At 43.1% G+C, this 23,143-nt stretch overlaps 1 protein-coding gene and 1 long non-coding RNA gene across 3 annotated transcripts; one reads left to right on the top strand and one right to left on the bottom strand.

The window, feature by feature from the left end:
- Window positions 1–1,621: 1,621 nt before the first annotated feature.
- On the top strand, window positions 1,622–5,886 carry LOC129752744 (uncharacterized). The gene is made up of 3 exons (XM_055748513.1): window positions 1,622–4,729; window positions 4,809–5,133; window positions 5,672–5,886. The coding sequence occupies exons 1-3, from the start codon at window positions 1,622–1,624 to the stop codon at window positions 5,884–5,886; spliced, it is 3,648 nt and encodes a 1,215-aa protein (XP_055604488.1).
- A 1,252-nt stretch (window positions 5,887–7,138) lies between these two features.
- Window positions 7,139–13,700, bottom strand: LOC129757988 (uncharacterized). Of its 2 annotated transcripts, none has more exons than XR_008739869.1 (4): window positions 13,655–13,700; window positions 9,317–9,536; window positions 8,285–8,494; window positions 7,139–7,254 (listed from the first exon to the last, which is right to left on the bottom strand). It is a non-coding gene; the product is annotated as an uncharacterized LOC129757988 (long non-coding RNA). The 2 variants fall into 2 exon arrangements; XR_008739868.1 differs by lacking the exon at window positions 13,655–13,700 and adding an exon at window positions 13,073–13,166.
- Window positions 13,701–23,143: the final 9,443 nt, after the last annotated feature.

Raw genomic sequence — 23,143 nt, 5'->3', positions numbered from 1 at the left:
ATTTTGGGAATATGTCCATGTGGACATGACACAAACCCCTACCTCCCTCTCCATAGACAACCGTGGACAATTCCATAAACCCCCTCCCCCTAAGTTGTCCACGTGGTATGTGAACGGCCCCGATACTAATCGAGGGTAATATAGCTCTTCGATTTATAATATAAATATGAAAGTTTCTTTACAAATCCATGGAACTCATTACGATTTTAAGTCATTTGTCATTGAATAAAATGTAGGTTAAAAAAAACAACCAGCAATTACAAATTTGATGTGTAGGCTAGCATACATGCAAATAGGCAACACAGAAACATCAAAGTCATAAATCTTTTTTATTTTCGCTTTTTAATTTCATATTGGTACAGTTTTGAAAAATCGCTCTAGCCGGCACCACTGGACAGGCGGACAACTGAAAGGAAAAAAAAACAAAAACTTTTAGTTTTTCACCTTCCCCCAGTTCAACTCCCCAGCACTCAGCAGCCAGAAAAAAGTTCTCTCAGCTTAGAATCCGACAGGCGGACAAACTTTTTGGAACAATCCGGAAGAAGGACACCATGTTCGCAACAGGTAAGTTTCATAAACATTAGATATGTATCGATCCACTAAAAAGGTTTATTTTTATTGCAGCGCCGGGAGCTGGACGAGCAATATCGTCATGCTGGGAGGAAAAATGTCCCGTACAACTTTTGATCCAGCAGCTACGCCAACATCCCGCCAGTGTGATCAAAATTTAAACACCCCCTGATGAAGGAGCTAATCAAAAATATGGTTCAATAAGTGAATAAAATAAAAATTCATAAAATTAAAAAATTCGATTATTTTTTGAAGAAAATTTTCTTTTGTGTGTGTGCGTGCTACTTTCTCTTACTATTCATAATACGGTAGGCATATCGTTGGAAGAAAGCCATATCGAATCGTTCTACAACTACTACTGTTAATGTTCAGTTACAAGTAAATTTTAAGAATAACTGTAACCAAAACAGTTCGAATGCACAAGCACGTTATTCATGAGTGGTTTTCGAACGTTATCGCGACTGTTTGCAGAACAGTTCTCCCATATAAGAGTTTGAACAGTTTTTAACAGTTACATAACCTAACAACATATTAAAAATACAATCAATTCGGAATTCACGATTCATGTAATGTATTTCACAATTTCTTTAAAAGTTTGCCTAAAGTTCTATCTACGCCTTATCAAATCGTTTTGCGATTGTTTTAGAAAACGTTTGGTTACAATCCTGGTTTATGCGGGTGAGGCTAATATTGGCAATTTTGGATAAAAAATATATGCGATTGGGTGTGAGTGGGTGGCAGTCTTCGAGAAAGAATTGTGTGTCGCGTCGGGAAGGATTTTTTCGTCGATTTTAACACACAATTCTCGGTTTCGTTTCGTTTTAAGATTGATACACCGCGACGGGAAGGATTGAATCGTACGATTTGTATCATTCTTCGTCGCGTAGAAGTGTAAATCCGCGACGGGAAGGATTTAATCGTTCGATTGGTTTACACTTCCGACGTCGTGTTAAAAACCAGTACATCGGTTCGGGAAGGATTTCGTTTTCGTTTTTTGTGCTGTGTTTTCGTTATCGTACAGTGGTGGTAGCAAGTGTCAGTGAATCCCAACATGCCGAAAACCAAGTCAGACGAAAGAGTGGAGGATGCCATCATTCGCCGCAAGGCCATTCTGACAAATCTATCGGATGTTGAAAGATGTACGAGGGAATTCAACGTGGATCGAGATGTTGGGCGCCTTCAAGTTCGACAAGATCTAGTTGATCGGATCTACGACCAGTTCCAGAAAACGCAAACCGTCATCGAGAAGTGGGATGGACCAGATCGGCTTGAAATGCGTTTGGCTGAGAGATCGACCATCGAGAAAAGGTTTTGCGAGGTGAAAGCATTCCTTTTGAACAACATACCGGAAAGGTTGAGTAGTTCTACATCAGCAGAGCCGACCGCACCAACCAGCACAGCTATGTTTCACCTACGCCTGCCCAAAATAGATTTGCCGAGGTTCGATGGTGATTTTTCACGATGGTTGTCGTTCCGAGACACGTTCAAGTCCATGGTACACTCGAATCCAGATGTTCCATCGGTTGCAAAGCTGCAGTACTTGCTTCAGAGTTTGGAAGGCGAAGCCAAGAAACCTTTCGAGTCCGTAAACGTTGAGGCTGACAATTATCTTATCACTTGGGAAGCGTTAATGAAGCGGTATGATAACCAGCGGTACTTGAAACGACAGCTCTTCAGGGCAATGTACGACCTCCAACCTTTGAGGAAAGAATCTTCGAAGGATCTCCATGCATTGACGGATGACTTTGACCGCCATGTGAAGGCCATGGCTAAACTGGGTGAGCCGGTAGGTTACTGGGACACTCCGCTAGTGAATCTACTGTGCTACAAATTGGATCCAACGACTCTGCGAGCCTGGGAGGAGAAAACAAGCGACCTGAGAGACATCACTTACCAAGAGTTGATCGATTTCTTGTATTCTCGAGCGATGATGCTGAAGACGATCGTTTCAGAAGAGCAGCGCAACCTGCAAGCGATTCCAGCGAGGATGACGGGATCCCAACCGAAGAATGCGTTCCGATTAGTGGCCAATCCTGTTGCGTCTGATCCAAAACCCGATTTACCCGTGTGCGTAGTTTGTTCGGAACGACACCATCTATTTCGCTGTAGGAAATTCGCAAGTTTCTCTCCCTACAACCGACGGCATGTTGTCACATCCCATCGTTTGTGTTGGAATTGTTTCAATTCCGGCCATTTATCACGATCCTGTTCCTCCAGACACACTTGTCGTTTCTGCAATGGAAAGCATCATTCTCTCCTCCATGATGCGGTCAAGACCACCAACTTCAATTCGGTTCCGAAACCAACTTCGCTTTCATCGAGTCCGCCACTCCCAGCTCCGCAGCGCAATACCGCTCCTCCAGATGCAGATCCGCAACCATCAACTTCGAGCCAACAAGTCTGTATGACTGTTCAGGCATCAAACAGTACAGTTTTGCTAGAAACGGTGATGCTTTTGGTGGTTGACAGTACGGGGAAGGAAATTCCGGCGCGAGCGCTACTGGATTCCGCTAGCATGTGCAGCTTCATGACGAATAAGTTGGCCAACACTCTCGATCTTCGCCGTTCTACCGTTGACATTGCCGTTTCAGGGATTGGTGAATCATCCAAGCAGATCAAGCGCCAGTTAACAGCAAAGATTCGCTCAACCGTAACCAAGTACGCAACGGAGTTAAATTTTCTTATCCTTAAAAGGCCAACAGTCTGCCTACCGACTGTGAAAATTGATGTTTCTGCTTGGAAAATACCTGATGTCGACCTGGCTGATCCACTCTTCTTTATTCCTGCGGACATTGACCTCATCGTTGGCGGAGAAGTGTACCACGAACTTCACGGCGGCAGCAAGATTTCCCTCGGCAATGAGATGCCGACTCTAGTTGAGACTGTTTTTGGATGGGCTGTATCCGGAACGGCTCCGATAAATTCCTCCGTAACACCCCGGTTATGCCATCTTACGACCATCGATCGAGACCTTGAACAATCCATCGAAAGGTTCTGGGAACTCGAATCTCTGTTGCCGTCTCAAGCTCTGTCAGCTGAAGAAATTAAGTGTGAAGAAGTGTTCAGTGCTACCACCACTCGCGATTCGTCCGGTCGTTTCGTAGTTAGATTGCCACTCACTAGTGACCCCCTGGTACGTGTTGGTGAATCAAGATCCATCGCCGAGCGCCGCTTCCAAAGTCTAGAGAGGAGACTTAAGCGAGATCCTGCCACTCGAGAAGCCTACGTTTGTTTCATGGCCGACTACGAACGTTTGGGCCATATGATTAAGTTGACTGATCCAGTAGACGACTCTGTCCCCCACTGCTATCTACCACATCATCCAGTCTTCAAGGAGTCAAGCACAAGCACCAAAGTCCGTGTTGTTTTTGACGCTTCGTGCAAGACATCAACCGGTTACCCCATCAACGATATGCAGTTGGTGGGACCTACTATCCAGGACGATCTACTGTCGATCATTATGCGCTTCCGAACCCACCCAATCGCACTCGTAGCCGACATTGAAAAGATGTACCGCCAAATACAACTGCACCTAGACGACTGTACGTACCAACGCATTCTCTGGCGCCAAAGTCCTGAAGAGCCTCTCGCAACGTTTGAGCTGCAGACTGTGACGTACGGTTTCGCTTCAGCACCATTTTTGGCCACGCGCGCTTTACAACGTCTCGCTGAGGATGAAGTCAGTCGTTTTCCTGTTGCCACCTCAGTTTTTAAGAACGACTTCTACGTTGACGACTGTTTGACTGGTGCCGAAGATGTCGAATCCGCCGTTCAACTCCGCCGAGAAGCATCCGCTTTAGCTGTTTCTGCCGGTTTACCACTCAAGAAATGGGCATCCAATGTTCCTGAAGCGCTTCGAGGTATTATTCCAGAAGATTTAGCCGTATCCGCAATCCACAGCCTGCAGGACGATCAGGCCGTCTCTACGCTTGGACTTGTTTGGGAAACGAGGTCTGACGTTCTACGATTTAGAGTCCAATTGCCCCTGCCAGCTCCAGTACTCACAAAGCGCAAGATTATGTCGTACATCGCCCAGATCTTCGATCCACTTGGTTTGGTTGGACCGATTATTACCGTCGCCAAACTGTTCATGCAGCGTTTGTGGGGACTTCGAACAGAGAGTGGAGAATCTTTCGAGTGGGATCGCCGATTGGAAGGAGTTTCATAGCACGCTGGATACCATCGCCACGATCCAAGTTCCTCGATACGTGTCTTCCGCCAATGCCACATCCTTTCAGTTGCATTTCTTTTCGGATGCGTCGGAGAAGGCCTACGGGAGCTGCTGCTACATTCGGTCCGAATGTAATGGAGTCGTCCGTGTCGTATTGCTGACATCGAAGTCGAAGGTCGCACCGCTGAAGAGCCACCATAGCATTGCCCGTTTGGAACTTTGTGGAGCCGTTCTGTCTGTCAGCCTATCCGAGAAGGTCAATCGTGCTCTCAAGTTGCCTGCCGAAGTGTTCTTCTGGACTGATTCCTCTACGGTTCTTCAGTGGCTACAATCACCGCCCAATCGCTGGAAGACATTTGTGGCTAACCGAGTGTCTAAGATTGTACCAACGGGTAGGTTCTCTGTCAATATCGTTGACATTTTGTCCGTGGAAGTTTAAATGTGCCGAGAAAGTGCGTTGCGTAGCGAAAAATCACCCTACGTTCACCCAACCCAAAACCTCTACGCGTCAACCTCGAGGGCCGAGTACGACATCCCCACCACCAGATGGCATCGTTTAACGAGAGCGAGAAAGCGGGGCGAAAAGGCGCGGCGAAGAGAAGAGGCGAAGTTGTAAGGCGAGGTGAGGCGAAGTTGTAAGGCGAGGCCAGGCGAAGATGTGAGGCGAGGCGAAATGTGGCACAGGATGGGGAGGCGAAAGAACAGGGCAGCTACGGGGGGAAAGATCGGCCATTTCATTACTGGAAGTCTAAGGCGACAGCACGAAATAGCGCGCCGTGATACAAAACCAGTGCCCAGTGGTGAAGTGTGTGAAATCCGGAAGTGCCAAAGATTCCCAAGGATTTCCAGGTAAACTTGAACCCACTCCCCGTAGCAACATGGAACTTCTAGTATCGCCGTGAATTAAAACCCCCCTATCCTGAATTCCAGGGCCCCTTAAGTTTACCCATACTCACTCGCATTTGGACGGCCACTACGCTACAACGTACCATAGAACCTACACGAGGACACCCCGGTTCATCACTAGTCTCGGACTTACTAAACCAGTGTCCACATCCGGTAGTCAGCCAGAGTGTTTTGGTCAAAGCCCGAGTCCGCCATTGCGAGTGGGTCAACCAACTCTAAGAGCGAAGTTGCTCGGTTGAAACTGCAACGAACCGGTCCTCGCCATCCCCGAGTCATAACCGTCGTCGTCAGTGGTACGTCGGAACACCGTGTTGAAGGTCCGCCCAGCCTATCGCCAACCTACTGTTACCTTGGTGCTGCAACGAAGAACCGAGGTTCCTCTCCGTCATCATCCGGTGTGGGTCTCGTCGCCATTCAACAATCAACGTGCCCACGGCGGAGCATCATAACGACGTGAGGTCCCCCCCCCCCCAAGGAGCAGCTAAACAAGAGGTAGGAGGTAGCTAAGTGGTGGGTTCAAGTAGTGTACACAACCAGCAAATGAATAAACGTGGGAGGTTTTATACGTGAGCAAAGTGTTTTCTTGGCTAGCTTTATCGTTCGAGCTTAAGCCGACCCTGAGGCGTTGATCAGGGGAGTTCCTCAATATTTACAGTTTACCGCCGGATGGTAACACTTGGCGCCCAACTAAAATTGCTCACAACGATTTAAGTTGCTCGGTAGACACTTCTTACAAAAGCCCGTCTTGCGTGAGTCTCTGGGAAAACGCCCAGAAGCTTGAAGAAATTTGTTTAACACACTACGTTTTGGGATTATACAACTATTCTTTGGGATATTCGTCCAATTTCTAGGGGTTCTGGACGTCTAACGAAAATTGATGAAGCAACCAACAACTTGAGAAACCCAATAATTAATTGAAGTCGGAAAGTAAAAATTTTCACGATAATCCGGAAAATTTTCTTCTTCGGTGGAGGGTGGAAATAAAAATCAAAACCAAAACCAAAAACCTTTTAATTTTGCTAGTATCTTAGCTCTAAATTTTTCATTTTGGCCCATATTCAAAATTGTTTTTTAATCAAGCATACTGTTGTTTCTTCTTGATTTAGGTCCGATTTTAATTTGTTAGTAGTTTAGTTTTGTTAATATAGTAACGTAAATTTATTTATTTCAGTTTTCTAAATATTTGGACTCAATTTCAAAATCGGTAATTTATCATACTAAGATTTTGAGCCGACCTGGTAGTCCAGTGTAATAATTATATTCGGTCCAGTCCTTATGCTTATCGCAACATTATATTAATACGCATTTATTTGTAATTATTATTTTAATGTGTGTTAATGTAAATTCTAATTTAACTAATTTATTCTAATCTAATCATCTTGTTAATACTTTGGTTAGTCGTTCTTTTAAAATCTATTTAATTATTTCACCTGCAACGTTGTACCATCTTAAGCAAAATGGAAATGTCACACCTGCTTGCCCAATATCATTCGTTGAATCCGGCTCACCTGACCGAAGACGAGCTTGAATACGAGCTGCATATTAGAAAGATTCCTGTCGATGCGAGTCTGACGCGTAACCAGTGCGAACGATTGTTACGAATGGATCTAAAAAAAGAAAAAAATCAGTTAAGAGTTGATCACGCATTCATTAGTGAATCAGTGGAAGTTGAATTACAAGTGTGTGCGGAAAAATTAAACTCAATTTCCAGCTTCTTGGAGGGAGGGCGAGCAAAAAGAGCACCTGAGCAGAGCGTCAAGACCAGGATTCTTCACATCCTTTTCCGAATGGAGAGATTGAAAAATCTCACTACTGAAGAAAATGATTTGGAGTCCCTGGCCTTGATAGCTGGCGAATGCCTTAAACTTATCAATGTGTTCTTTTCGCTGGCTTCACCCCACCCAGAAGTGCGGAACGCAGAATTGGATTTAATCAATGGGAGCATTAATAGAGTTCGTGCTGAGCCTGAACCTGAGGAGCAGCATGTAGAAGATATGGTTATTTTGAATAACCCACTGGAACCGGAAGTGAATGATGATGGGAATGAACCAGAACATAGCACCGATCAGGATGATGAGGATAGCGACAGCGATGAACAGGTAGCAGCTGAATGTAAACAGATGATGACCCTTATGCAAGGACTACTACAAAGAGTTCAAGCTTTGGAATCTAAGCTGGCCACTAAAAAAGCAAAGAAAAGTGCCAACAAGGTCACTAACAGCACTCTCAAGGATGGAAAGGAACAGCGTAACGAAGACAAAAGAAATGAAAAGCCCAAGGATTTTTTGGCCTGGCTAAAGGAACGGAACAGTTCTATGGGAAGTCTGAAAGCGAAGGAGCTGGAGGAGAAGGTGGAATCCGTAACGCAGCATCCTAGAGAAAATATGCCAAAATCTAACCGTCTCCCAGTGCACAAATGGATGATCAAATACGATGGCATGGATAATGGCCGAAAACTTAATGAATTCGTAAAGGAGGTCGAGTTCATTGCTCGTTCGGAGGGCTTTTCACAAGCAGAACTTATTCAGTATGCTCACCATTTGTTCACAGAGAAGGCTAGGTCTTGGTATATGGAAGTTAGTGGATCCATCAATACATGGGCACAGTTAGTGGAAGAACTTAAACTAGAATTCTTACCTGTGGACATGGATTATGCCTACGAACGCCAAGCTGCGAATCGGCGCCAAGGGCCGAGAGAAAAATTTCAAGATTTTTATCTTGACATGGCCAAAATCTTCCGAAACTTATCCCGTCCTTGGGAAGAACAGCGCAAATTTGACCTGTTATTCCGGAACACGCGGGAAGATTGTCGCATAGCCATGCTTGCAGCCAATGTTACTTCAATTCCTAAAATGAAAGAATTTGGTAAACGGTTTGATGCTATAAATTGGCAGTTGTATAGTAGAAGGGAAAACAGAATTTTAGGTAGATCAGCGCCTGTGGAGGAAATCAACCAGTCGCGATTTTCTGAAGCACAACGGGAAAAAAAGTGGCAACCTACTAATCAAAACCGTGACCGATATCAACAGCCACGATCAGAAGGAAACAAAAACTTTCAGAAAACTTCTGGCAAGCCATTGGATAGAAGTGAAAGAAAGAAGGACGATTCAGGAAACGGAAAGAGCTGGAAAACAAGTCATATGTCGGCTCCAACAGAACCCATTCCTGGTCCCAGTGGAACCAGCGCTCTGCAACGGATAGTTAAAGCTTACATTCCGCCGCGACATGGGGTTTGCTTCAACTGTCGCGAAGTAGGGCACGGGTTTACCGAGTGTAGGAGGGACAGGAACTGTTTTTGTATGTCGTGTGGATTTCCAGGATTTCCGGCAACAGAGTGCCCGTACTGTTTCTCAAAAAACGTGAAAGGGACTGCCCAATGAGGCAGGGCAAGTCTAGAGAAAACTCCACCAGACCTCAAACACTACAGGCAGATTCTACGACAGAGATTCTTCATCAACTCGGCTATGCTCGCATGGACGGTGACGTCAATGAGGATATCGAGATTGCAACGATGCTCGTTACTCTCAACAATGACTCTCGTCCGTTTGCAAAAGTCGAGTTGATGGGAATTTCAGTCGTAGGACTGCTTGATAGTGGAGCAGCTAGGACAGTGATAGGAATAGGAGCAAGAAAGTTAATAAAGTGTTTAAAATTGAAACTGATACCTACCAACATCAATCTATCCACGGCCGGAGGTCAACATTTAGAAGTATTAGGGTCAGTCGAGTTGCCGATAACATTCAATGGAATCACCAGGTTGATGCCTGTGCTCGTAGCTCCTGATCTCAATAGGCGTTGCATTCTCGGTTACGACTTTTGGCGCAAGTTCGGAATCCGACCAACCATCCAAGAATCTGTAGAATCTGTCGACGAAGATGTAGGTATTGATCTAGAAGAAGAAGAGGAAATTAGTGACGAAAATAAAAGTCAGTTAGAGAAAGTTAAGCAAATGTTTTTAGTAGCAGGTCCAGGTAAATTTGGCAAAACTAGTCTGTTAGAACACCGGATTGAGCTGAAAGAAGAATTCGCACACGCTGAACCTGTCAGAAAAAATCCGTACCCGTGGAGTCCGGAAATTTAGCGGAAAATACATTTGGCGGTTGACAAGATGTTAGATGAGGGGATCATCGAACCTTCCGACTCAGATTGGTCTTTGCCAATAGTACCGGTTAAAAAAAGGGATAGTGATGAAGTTCGACTTTGCCTGGACGCCAGGAAACTTAATGAACGTACCAAACGCGATGCTTACCCTCTCCCCCACCAAAACCGCATTTTAAGCCATCTTGGCAAATTTAAGTACCTGTCGACGATTGATTTGTCACAGGCATTCCTACAAGTGCCTATGCATCCGGATTCACGAAAATATACGGCGTTTTCAGTACCTGGAAAAGGTTTATTCCAATTTCAGCGCCTTGCATTTGGTTTAGTCAACAGCCCGGCAACATTAAGTAAGGTAATGGACCGTGTTTTGGGTCACGGAGCCTTAGAACCCTTTATTTTCGTGTATCTGGATGACATAGTTGTAGTTAGCAATTCTTTCGAGGAACATCTAGAAAAACTGCGTGAGCTTGCCAGACGATTGCGGGACGCAAACCTTTACATCAATCTCCAAAAATCAAACTTCTGCTGCTATGAGCTTCCGTACTTGGGCTACATATTGTCTAGAGACGGACTTCGGCCTAACCCCGATCGTATACAAGCGATCCTGGGGTATCAGGCACCCAATTCGGTCAGATCCTTGCGTAGATTTCTCGGTATGGCAAACTTCTACCGCAGATTCATCTCGAACTTTAGCGAACTCACTGCACCTCTCACCGACTTGTTGAAAAACAAGCCGAAGAGAGTGCAGTGGAATAACGCAGCAGAAGGATCATTCCAGGCTATCAAGGAGAAGCTCATCACGGCTCCTGTGATGGCCAACCCTGATTTCAACAGAGCGTTCTGCGTCCAAACAGATGCGAGCGACACTGCAATCGCTGGTGTGCTCACGCAGGTACAAGAAGGGGTGGAGAGGGTAATAGCTTTCCATTCGGAAAAGTTGCGGGGAGCTGAGTTGAATTACCACGCCGCAGAAAAAGAAGGCCTTGCAGCCCTTCGCTGCATAGAAAAATTTCGGTGCTACATCGAAGGCACCCGTTTTACGCTCATAACCGATTCCTCAGCTCTCTCATTTATAATGCGATCTAAATGGAAATCCTCTTCCCGTCTCAGTCGCTGGAGTATTACACTCCAGCAATATGATATGGAAGTTAAGCATCGTAAGGGGAAGGACAACATAGTCCCGGATGCTCTTTCTCGGTCCATTGAGTCTCTGGAGCCACAATCAGATGATCGGTGGTACCTAAATCTATTTGTAGCAGTACAAAATGATCCGGAAAAATATCTCGACTTCAGAATTACAAATCAAAAACTATATAAATTAGTATCTTCTAAATCGGACGTACTCGATTACTCCTTCGAGTGGAAAGAGTGTGTTCCGAAATCTCAACGTCTTGGTGTGATGCAACAGGAGCATGCACAAAAACTTCATATTGGATATGAAAAGTGCATTGAATCGTTGAAGCGGCGATATTATTGGCCGCGAATGGCAAGCGACCTTAAAAAACAGATTGCACGCTGTGAGTCTTGCAAAGAAAATAAACACGTTACTCATTCAACCGTCCCAGAAATGGGAAAGCAGCGGATTTCAAACAGGCCTTTCCAAATTGTGTGCATAGACTACATACAATCTTTGCCCAGGAGCAAGCAGGGTAATGCTCACTTGCTTGTCGTCTTCGACGTATTTTCTAAGTACAGCTTGCTTGTTCCTGTGAAAAAGATCTCGTCTAGTACACACAACGAAAAAAATCTGTAAAATCACATCACATGTGATGTAAATAAAAAGAAGCATCATATATGACGGAATTTTCAGTGCTAGTTGGAAATTACACGCCAGTGAAATTTTGCAACGTGTAAAATAGAAAAGATGTAAAATTTTGCAACGTGTAAAATAAAAATGATGTAAATTATAATCTCACTGAATATTGGAAGAGAAACTTTCCAATTGGAATTTGTTTTGTTTTATTTTTGTTTATATGATTCAATAATAAAATTTTCTCATCTCTTCATAAAAATTAAACCTTTTTATAACTTATTTAATTTATTTTATTTAGCAACAAAAATTTGTTAAGCATTAGCACGCAATTTTTTTTTATTAGGATTCACTTCACCCTTTCATTTTCTTCCCCGGATCCTAAGTTCAGTAACGTGGAGCCGCTTACGGAACCGCATCCCTGCTTCACGAAGATCTCCGGGAACCTCACTCGCGGGAAAACTGCTTAAAACAAATACTTTGGTGCACAACTTGACTTGACACTTTGTTTACTTTTGTCTATAGTCCTGTTCATGACAGTTTATAATTTTACATGACATGGATATGTAATATTGATTAAACACAAATTCAATGTCGTTATCACATTCCATGACGTGTAATTTTAATAAACTTCTTATTCAGTGTTGTTAAGAATTGTGTGCGACCAAAAACATTTGTAAAATTACATCACATATGATGTAACGAAAAAGAAGTAACACATATTATGGAATTTTCAGAGCGAGTTGAATATCACACGACTATGAATTTCAAAAGACGTGTAAAATTTGAAAGACATGTAAATATTTAAGACGTGTAATATTTAATTCGCACTGAAAATTCCGTCATATGTGATGCTTCTTTTTATTTACATCATATGTGATGTAAATTTACATCAAATAATCGCGTTCCGTGTCAAGTAAAATTCATGTCATTCGAATTCAGTGCTATTATGGTTTCAACTTTTTTCAATCTATAAATTTACATCAATAAATTGCGTTCAACGTCATGTAATATTAAAGGTTTTTCAATTTCAGTGTTGTTAAGGATTCAAATTTTTTTTCTGTGTAGTCTATGCACCATTTTGGAAAACCAGTGGTTTCGGAAGCTGTCGGTCCCGCAAATTTTGATTTCGGACAACGCATCAACGTTCTTATCGAAGGAGTTTCAAGCCCTACTACACAAATATGAGGTGCAACATTGGGCCAATTCCCGTCATCGAAGCCAGGCGAATCCGGTCGAACGCGTCAATCGAACGATCAACGCCATGATCAGATCTTACGTTCGTCAGGACCAAAGGCTGTGGGACAGTCGAATCTCTGAGATAGAATATGTGCTCAACAACACTATACACGCTTCAACAAAGTTTACGCCTCATAAGATCCTGTTTGGCAGTGAAATTGTAACGCGAGGATTAGAGCACGAATTGGAACCAAATGAAGAAAGATCTGAAGAAGAACGCATGGAAAAGTTTAAATGCGTCAATACAAAAGTGTATGAGGTAGTAACAGAAAACCTTAGGAAGTGCCATGAATCCACTAAAAAGAAATACGACCTGAGACACAAGCCATACTCACCAACATTTTATGTCGGACAACGAATTTTTAAACGGGCATTCAAACAGTCTTCAGCTGGAAACAACTTTAACGCAAAGCTGGGTCCTGTTTATACACCATGCATAGTGATGTCAAAAAAAGGAACAAGTTCCTACGAAGTGTCGGATTTAAACGGCCGAGCCCTAGGGGTTTTTTCAGTAGCCGACCTTCGTGCATAATATGATGGTTCAAAATTTGTCGTGGCGTAAAAAAAAAAAAAAAAAAATATGGTTTTTTTTGTGCAATGGTATTTTAAACTAAAGAAAATCTAAGTTCCCAAGTAAAGAAAAACTTTCTTACTTTAAACAAATGCAAAAGTGATAAGTTGCACGATTGAAGAAAATGTTATTGAAATAGAGATATAATATGTGTGCTGACCGTGCAAACCGTATACAGAAGATATTAGTTTCGACGTGAAAAGGGTGCTGAAACTTTTGTGGCCTATAGTTGTGTTCAGTTTGGAACAAAAATGTCAATTTATCTGTGTTTAGTTCGGTCCATAAATAGGTCCGGATTTGGTGGAAAAGAATTGTGTAAAAACGCTAAAATTAAAAGTGAACTTACGTGAACTCCTGCAGTAATCGGGTATGACGAGATACAGTGCGGTAATTGCCTATAAAATCGTCTTCCTGTCATTGCTTGATGGTACTTTGTAGTCCTAGGGGTAGATTCAATTGCAATGAAAACCTGCAGGTGAAATATAATGAAAAAAAAAAAATTAGAATTAATATATATATTTAATGTTTTTTATTTTTTTTTTTGGAACCACCCTATTCCTATCGAAAAACAGTCAGTGAACTTGCATACAAGATGATAGAAATTGTGTTGCATCTTGTATAGCATTTCACCGACGGAGGAGTTTTATGAGGAGTAACGGTGAATCCGATTGATGGTCCGAAGACATACAACGCTATCATCACACAACACAAGATGTCCCATATTCAACAATAACTTACCTTTTTTAGGCTGTAAGACCCGGCCCAATTTGTTTTTAGATCCTCCTCTATGGTTCTTATTTGGAGGGCACAACACGAGAAAGATCAGGGCCCATCCAATATTCGACGATCGTCGCAAACACGATACCACAAATGTATGTAGATAATCCACCATGGGTGCACGGATTCACCGCAGTTTCGTCAACGTATGCGTTTATTTGCATCCTTTAGATTTTTAGTTCGGCCAATCTTCAATGCAAATCATCACATACCCGACACCATGGCTTCGTGTGAACTGACATGAAATGAAAATGTTTCGTGTAGGTGTATGTCTTACTTGTAGAACGAGCAAACTGTTTCGCAGCCGTATAAAATTCATAACATTTTTGGAGTTAAGAATCTACGACAGGTATTCCGCATACGTGTAGATACCTGCCCAGCTGGCAACTTTTTGCACGTTCTTATATAATATATTCAATCAATGACATATTTGTATGTTAAAATAATCTTACCTTTTTACCTGTCTTACCTCTAGACACTCTCAGCTTACCTGTAGCTTGGACCCACCTTGTTTGATTGCATAACCTGTTCCCTTTCCGTCCGATCCGGCACATCATAAACAGATTGACAATCGAACTCGCGCACGTGGGTCTCACTAGGGCGACGCCCGGGCCCCAAATTTTTCTTTCGCTAGTCGCGTTTGCCGAAATCGGTCGCCATTTTTCTGCTTATTTCCAATGCTGTTCACTCGGGTTTATTTCACTAATAGAGAAACATCTCGGCACATTGGCACTTTTCTTCTTCAATCACTACATCTGATTCACATTTTTTCGGACCAACACCAGAACTATTCATTTTCTACAAAACGATACACCGTGCAGATAAATCAACAAAACGCACCGGATGACAACACGCACGCGACTCGTCGCAAACACGATACCACAAATAGTCCTAAAATAAGAATAATAGGGGAAATAATCAAAAAAACAAATTGAGTAAGGACTTACCACGCTTTTCTGCAAAAACATCACTTCCTTGTAGTTGTTCTTTTGGTTTTGTCTTTTTATTCACGCTCTTCTTTTTAAACTCAAAATTAAGTTGTTTTGGTTCAAAACAGCACTTCGGTGGCTTCCCTCAACTTTGAGTTTGACTGGGCAACAGCAAAACTAAGTTCTGATAGGCATACTCAATACTAAGTTCGGCAGCCGAACTCGAATTTATCCTTTTTTTTCGAGGGTAGCTGATTTTCAGGGAATTAAAGGATGATTAAAATTTGTTGTACCCGGATGTTGCTGTTCCGGTACATTGCATTGCAATTACAGAGCGGTGGAAAGTTTTGACATTCCCGGTCAAAGAAAACTTCCGGATGTTACTTCCCACGGGAAGTAAACAACATCCGGAAGTTTCCGGACATTCCAAGCCGCTCACCATATGATGACAATGACGGACAGAATTTTACGCTGACACGGTGAACATGCATTTCATTATGAAGTTCCTTTATAGTCTTCCGATAATTGTTCCGGAACGACATAATTTTGCGACGTGTTCGTTGGTTGCTGTTCCGGTTCGGACTGAACTCGCTAAGTGTTTTCAGTCCAACAAAGAGAGTTCAATTTTTAGTTCATAAGGTCTAACTCAGCTTTGATCCCTCGCCGAAGGAAAAAAAGGGATCAATTTTGAGTTCGCAGTTCGAACTCCGTTTTGATCCATCGCAAGGAGGAAAAAAGGGTACTTAACTTTAAGTTCATAGAATCGAACTATGTTTTGAACCTCGGTCGAACTTAATTTTGAGTTAAAAAAAAAGAGCGTGTTCCTTTTTTTTTTGGTTGACAGTTCGATTTTTATTACACTCCCACCAAAGAAACTCAAATTAGGTTTGGTCTTGTAAACTTATCTAGATCAGTTCCGACTATAGAAAAGATGTACACTCAAAAAAAAAATATTTTGAAAATCGCAAATATAATCAATAATTATTGAATAAATCAACAAATCCGGATTATTTAATTTGTAATATTAGTGTAAGTTTTTCTATTTTTAATTTGTTTTTTTTTTTTTTTGTAAATTCTTTATTTGAAACGGCTCGTACCTTTAGGCTTTAAGGAGCCAAACTCGTTTTGTTTGATTACAATTGTGTGCTTATATCTAGTTCACTTTTAAAGAAAAAAGAAGATAGATAGGGAAATATGAAAATAAAAAGAATTATAGACGAAGATCAATAGCTTTTAGGAAAAGGTATATTTCAAACATGTAGTCCAAGTCTATAACAGCCAGCACATCTCTCACTGGAACATAGGGTGGTTTTCCTCGGGCCCGAAGGGATTCTATCAAATTCGTTCTAGCGACAAGATGAACCTCGCACGACCAAACAATATGCTCGATGTCGTGGTAACCTTGGCCGCAACTACACAAATTGCTGCCAGCAATATCAAAACGATAGAGTACCGCGTCTAAGGAACAATGATTGGACATGAGACGGGAAAATATACGAATAAAATCCCGACTCAGGTCCAATCTATTAAACCATGGTTTAAGGCTTACCCTTGGGATAATCGAGTGGAGCCACCGACCATCCTCATCCTCGTCCCATTTGCGTTGCCAGTTGACAAGAGAGTTTCTTCGAACTAAAAAGTAAAATTCGTTGAAGGCGATTTCACGCTGATACGTGTCACCTTCCATCGCCCCCACCTTTGCCAGAGAGTCTGCCTTCTCATTACCCTCTATCGAGCAATGGGAGGGAACCCAAACAAAGGTGATGGTAAAGCGACGTTTTGATAAAGCACTCAAACTATCCCGTATCTTCTCGAAGAAGTATGGTGAGTGCTTTCCCGGTTTTATTGAGTGAATTGCTTGAACAGAACTCAGACTATCCGTTACAATAAAGTAGTGCCCAACTGGCCTTGAAGCGATACTGTCCAAAGCCCAATGAATTGCTGCTAACTCTGCTATATACACAGAGCATGGTGACTCGAGGCTGTAAGAGGCGCTAGATATTTCGTTGAACACTCCAAATCCTGTTGATTCATCTATAAGTGATCCATCAGTAAAGTACATTTTATCAGCATCGACGTGTCTATATTTAGTTTCGAAAATTCTTGGAATCAGAAGTGGACGATGCGGATCCGGGATTCCACGAATTTCCTGCTGCATAGACAAATCAAACTGGACAGAAGAATCATCGTAGTCTGGGCTACAAACACGAGCGGGAGAATACGAAGAAGGGTTTACCTGCATTGACATGAGGACATGGTATATAGACATAAATCTGGTTTGAAAATTTTGCTCAAGAAGCCTTTCAAAATTTACAATAACCAATGGGTTCATGACCTCACACCTGATGAGGAACCGGAGTGATAGTAAATTGAATCGATCTTTTAGTGGGAGTATTCCTGCCAAAACTTCGAGACTCATGTTATGCGTTGAGGGCATACAGCCCAAAGCGATGCGGAGACACAATATTGGATACGCTCGAGTTTAATGAGGTGAGTTTTGGCAGCTGACTGGAAACAGAAGCTACCATATTCCATCACTGAGAGAATAGTTGTTCGATACAATTTTAAAAGATCTTCTGGATGGGCTCCCCACCAGGTGCCAGTGATTGATCGGAGAAAATTGATTCTTTGTTGGCATTTTCCTTTCAGATACTCAATATGGGCCCTCCAGGTACACTTGGAATCAAACCAAACCCCAAGATACTTAAAACACCTCGATTGAGTGATCGTTCTGCCCAGGAGTTGGAGCTTAGGTTGAGCAGGTCTATGTTTCTTAGAAAAAACAACCATCTCCGTTTTCTGAGGGGAAAACTCAATCCCAAGCCCCAAAGCCCAGGAAGACAATCTGTTCAAAGTATCTTGTAAAGGTCTGTGCAGATGAGACTCAGAAGATCCTGTGACAGACACCACGCCGTCATCTGCAAGTTGTCTTAGAGTGCAGCCTTCAGAGAGACAACTGTCGATGTCACTTACGTAAAAGTTGTACAAAAGTGGACTCAAACATGAACCCTGCGGGAGACCCATGTAAGAGGTTCTTCTAACTGCAATATCTCCGTGAGCAAAGTTCAGATGTTTCTCACAAAGCAAACTGTATAAGATGTTGTTCAATAGTGGAGGCAGACCCCTGGAGTGTAACTTGTCTGACAACACCTCTATTGAGACTGCATCAAAAGCTCCCTTTATGTCTAGAAACACTGAAGCCATTTGCTCACGTTTTGCGTACGCCATTTGTATCTCTGAAGACAGCAAAGCAAGACAATCGTTTGTCCCTTTGCCCCTTCGGAACCCAAATTGAGTATCTGAAAGGAGACCATTTGTTTCCACCCATTTATCCAATCGGAACAAAATCATTTTCTCCATCAATTTCCGAATGCAAGACAACATCGCTATTGGACGGTACGAATTCGCATCGGACGCTGGTTTCCCGGGCTTTTGGATAGCGATAACTCTCACTTCTCTCCACTCTTGGGGAACAATGTTGTTCTCCAAGAATTGATTAAATAAATTTAACAAGCGAAACTTGGCGGCGTCCGGAAGGTTTTTCAACAAGTTAAATTTGATTTTATCAATTCCCGGAGCTGAATTGTTGCAAGAGAGGAGGGCAAGTGAAAATTCGACCATCGAAAAGCTGGAATCCAGACCACACCTATCAGGAGACACGTTCCGGATAATTTTTTGTACAGGTGTAGAATCTGGGCAGACTTTCCGTGCGAAGTTTAATATCCATCTATGTGTATTTTCTTTACTTTCATTTGTAGATGATCGATTGCGCATGCTTCGTGCCACTTTCCATAAGGTACTCAAGGATGTTTCCCGTGATAAACCACCCACGAAATTTCTCCAATATGCCTTTTTCTTCCCTTTGATCAATTTTTTGAACTGATTTTCAAGGGAAACATATGATTCAAAAAGGACGAGGGTTCCATGTTTTCGAAAATCTTTGAATGCTTTTGATTTGTCCTTATAAAGCTTGGAACACTGCTGGTCCCACCATGGATTTGGGGGCCTTCGAAGAACAGATGAATCTGGGATAGGTTTTTTTTGAGCGCAAAGTGCACTTTCATGGATCAAACGTGAAAGAAAGTGATACTCCTCCAAAGGAGGTAAAACATTCATAGAATTAATGGCATCTGTTATTTCGTCCGAGTACTTTTTCCAATCGATGTGTCTTGTAAGGTCATATGCCATATTTGTTGAATTTGAAGTGCTGGCCCCATTGGTGATTGTAATTTTGATTGGCAAGTGATCACTACCATTGGGATCAGGGATTACCTTCCACTGGCAATCCAATGATAGTGAATTTGAGCAGAGTGAGAGGTCAATTGCACTTGGTCTTGCAGGGGGTTTAGGTACCCGTGTTTTTTCACCCGTGTTCAAAATTGTTAAATTGAAACTGTCACAAATGTCATAAATAATAGTAGAACGACAATCGTCAGTTTGTTCTCCCCAGACAGTTCCATGTGAATTGAAGTCACCCAGGATCAACCATGGCTCAGGAAGCACTGAGCACAGGTCCTCTAGGTGATTTCGATCCACTGCAACTCTATGAGGCCAGTACAAACTGACAACGCATAAGTCCTTACCTCTTATAGTTATATGACATGCAACAGCTTCAATTCCTCCTGATAAAGGGAGGTGGATTCTATAAAAGGAGTGGCGCTTATTGATCCCCAAAAGCACCCCTCCATAAGAATCGTTGCGATCCAAACGGATAATGTTAAAATCGTGGAATGAGATGTTTGATTGAGAAGAAAGCCATGTTTCTGAAAGGGCAAAAATATCGCAACTAGTTTCATGAAGAAGAAATTTGAACGGATCCAGTTTAGGAACTAAACTACGACAATTCCACTGTATAACAGTGATATCTCCGACCTCTCGGCGTAAATTAGCCATCGAGAGAGATAAACATTGAAATGAGGGGCCAAGTTTGCATCAATTGCTTCAAAAATGTCTTTACTACAGGAAGCATTGTTGTTACTATGCTTTTGATGGATTCAGAAACGTTGAAAAACGAAAAAATTCCATTCAGAATGTCAGTCAACTTAAACAATCCTGGCTGGGAAGTTGATTCTGAAAAAACTGCATTCGTCAAAGGGGCCTTTGAGGTCCCTGCTGGTGTTGAATCGTTCTGTGGTGAAAAAATCGTGCGGAATCCAGGAGGATTTTGTTTTTGTTGTTCTGCAGCATTCGGCTTTTTAGGGACACTGGTTGGAGGGCTCATTGCAGGGATTTTCTTGGGTATTTTGGGTGTCTTGGGAGTTGTTTTAGCACGTTTCCGGGAGTTTGCAACGAAAACAAAAGGGTTTTCCTCATCCGTTGTTTCTTCGTTGTCAACTGGCAACACAGAAAAGATGTTACTTGAATGAGGTTGGTCCAGTGGAGAAGCGCTCTTTAAGATAGAGGCATAAGAACGACGCGATCGTTCCTTTAAAGAGCGCTTCTGTTTATCCCAGCAACTCTTGAATGCCTCGCACGAAGAGATTTCATGGGGTGAGCCCCCGCAATAAACACATTTCTGCTCTATTGCTGAGCATGCTCCATCCCCATGATTCTCCCCGCATTGGGGACAGCGTGGCTTATTGCAACAGTGCGACGCTGTGTGCCCCAACTTGATGCAATTTTTACAATGCATGGGTCGAGGCACGAAGAGTCGCACAGGAAGCCTTAAAACTCCGTCAATCAAGACGTAGTGAGGGAGGGCGGTACCCGCGAAGGTCACACGAAATGAAGCTGAAGGCGAATACTTTGTAACTCCATTTACGACGTTGGCAGTGTTGAGTTGACGGCAATCCACGATTTCGACAGAAGTCGAATCGAGGCTCTTGAACTTGCCAACGCCGTTAGATTTAACGTATTTCGCATCCAGACTCATTTCTGTGATCACGCCCTCTATCTCTACGTCTCGAGACGGGATGTAAACGTGATACTCTAGGTTCAGAAAATTACTTGCTACAATCTCGTTTGCAGCTTTCGAGTTAGCCACAACAACGCGCAGCTTGTTTGAACGCTGTTTTGTAACACTGGTTACAGAGGGCCACCTCGCCAGATCTTTGGTGATCTGTACCACGTTAAGAGGCTTACCGTTTTTTTTGGGCCGGATGAAAACCACCCATGGCCCAGAGGAAGATGAGCCCTCTGCATATGCTCGGAGTCGGGTTGTTCTACTCTCAGCTGGGGATGATGAAGAGGCATCATCCATCTGAGAAAGACTAGCATTTGAGGGACCAGCAGCATCTGGGTCCTCCAGATGCTCCTCATTCTCGTAGGTTGGACTCTCATCATCCATAACTGAGGGGTTTAACCCCCCGCCTTCGTTCATATTTTTTCAACGGAGCCACTAATGCCTCCGTTTTAAAAATATGAGCAAAGCACTCAATGATCGAAATATAAAAAAAAGGGAAACAAGATAGGGGAGAAACAGTGAAAAAAATAAAAGATATTACAAACTTGATTGATTTTTTCGTAATCCACGACTATTCGGCCAATTGGAAAGTCGTATATTTGGTCCAGTGTCTAACGATGGCTCCAACCACGTGGTCTTCTTTCGTTGATTGAAGATGGCTGCCACGAACGTCAATGAGCGGGGAACTAGTCTGACGAAGATGATTAGGCCGTTTGTCAAACGATGACGACGACCTTCACCCGCACCTCCAAACACTTCCAGCGGGGGCCAAATCCTTTTCACGGGGAACAACGGAATAAAAAACTGCAGGCCACCAGCACTCGACAGGCCAAGTTTCGGGGAAGTCAACGTATCACTTTTCCTATTCTAGCGAGGGCACTTCTCCACTTTGGTAGCTAGCGAGAATTTAATTGTCTTTTGTGTCACCATACGGCAAAAAAAACACCGGATTGAATACGGCAACTCTCTCCTACCAACCGAACAAAGAACACTTTTTTCACACACGAGGCTCGCAAAACCACGACCGTGTTCACTGACTGATGGGAGACGAATGATTTTAATTTGTTTATTATTTGCTTTGTGTTGATTTTTAATTTATAGTTTTAATTTTGTAATTGTTATTACTTGGAATTTTCCTTTCAAAACGTTGGTCAGTAACTTAAAGTTTTGGGATCGCTGGAGACCGGAGTCGAAGACGTTGATGGTCAGTAGGAGGTTTACCTTGAAACTGCGCGGAGTTGCAATGACAACTATGATGCCTTATGACCCCGACTCAAAGTACACTTTAATGAATTGCTCATCATTTTCAACAGATATCTGGTTGCTCTTAGATCCCGGAGGAGTGGAACAAGGTTGGTTGTTTCACAAAGCGTTTAACAGTGTTAAACAATGCTCTTTGGGATTTTCTGGTTCAGCAGTCATGTGTCGGGTACCGTAAGAAATGTCTTTAAAAAAAATGTGTAGCTTGCTAGCATTTTTTTTAAACCCGAGCGTGGGGAGAGTGTACCAACGGGTAGGTTCTCTGTCAATATCGTTGACATTTTGTCCGTGGAAGTTTAAATGTGCCGAGAAAGTGCGTTGCGTAGCGAAAAATCACCCTACGTTCACCCAACCCAAAACCTCTACGCGTCAACCTCGAGGGCCGAGTACGACATCCCCACCACCAGATGGCATCGTTTAACGAGAGCGAGAAAGCGGGGCGAAAAGGCGCGGCGAAGAGAAGAGGCGAAGTTGTAAGGCGAGGTGAGGCGAAGTTGTAAGGCGAGGCCAGGCGAAGATGTGAGGCGAGGCGAAATGTGGCACAGGATGGGGAGGCGAAAGAACAGGGCAGCTACGGGGGGAAAGATCGGCCATTTCATTACTGGAAGTCTAAGGCGACAGCACGAAATAGCGCGCCGTGATACAAAACCAGTGCCCAGTGGTGAAGTGTGTGAAATCCGGAAGTGCCAAAGATTCCCAAGGATTTCCAGGTAAACTTGAACCCACTCCCCGTAGCAACATTGAACTTCTAGTATCGCCGTGAATTAAAACCCCCCTATCCTGAATTCCAGGGCCCCTTAAGTTTACCCATACTCACTCGCATTTGGACGGCCACTACGCTACAACGTACCATAGAACCTACACGAGGACACCCCGGTTCATCACTAGTCTCGGACTTACTAAACCAGTGTCCACATCCGGTAGTCAGCCAGAGTGTTTTGGTCAAAGCCCGAGTCCGCCATTGCGA

This window comes from Uranotaenia lowii, chromosome 3, assembly GCF_029784155.1.
Source record: "Uranotaenia lowii strain MFRU-FL chromosome 3, ASM2978415v1, whole genome shotgun sequence".
NCBI classification, from domain to species: Eukaryota; Metazoa; Arthropoda; class Insecta; order Diptera; family Culicidae; genus Uranotaenia; species Uranotaenia lowii.
Note: the sequence above shows the minus strand (reverse complement) of the source record. Positions and strands in the feature narration are given on the sequence as shown.

What these genes read in the sequence shown, in the direction of transcription:
- LOC129752744 (XM_055748513.1), top strand. Translation starts at nt 1,622, where the DNA reads ATGCCGAAAACCAAGTCAGACGAAAGAGTGGAGGATGCCATCATTCGC. An exon ending in GGGATCGCCGATTGGAAGGA is followed by an intron (nt 4,730 to 4,808) that starts GTTTCATAGCAC and finishes ACATCCTTTCAG; the next exon opens with TTGCATTTCTTTTCGGATGC. An exon ending in GTCTAAGATTGTACCAACGG is followed by an intron (nt 5,134 to 5,671) that starts GTAGGTTCTCTG and finishes CCTGAATTCCAG; the next exon opens with GGCCCCTTAAGTTTACCCAT.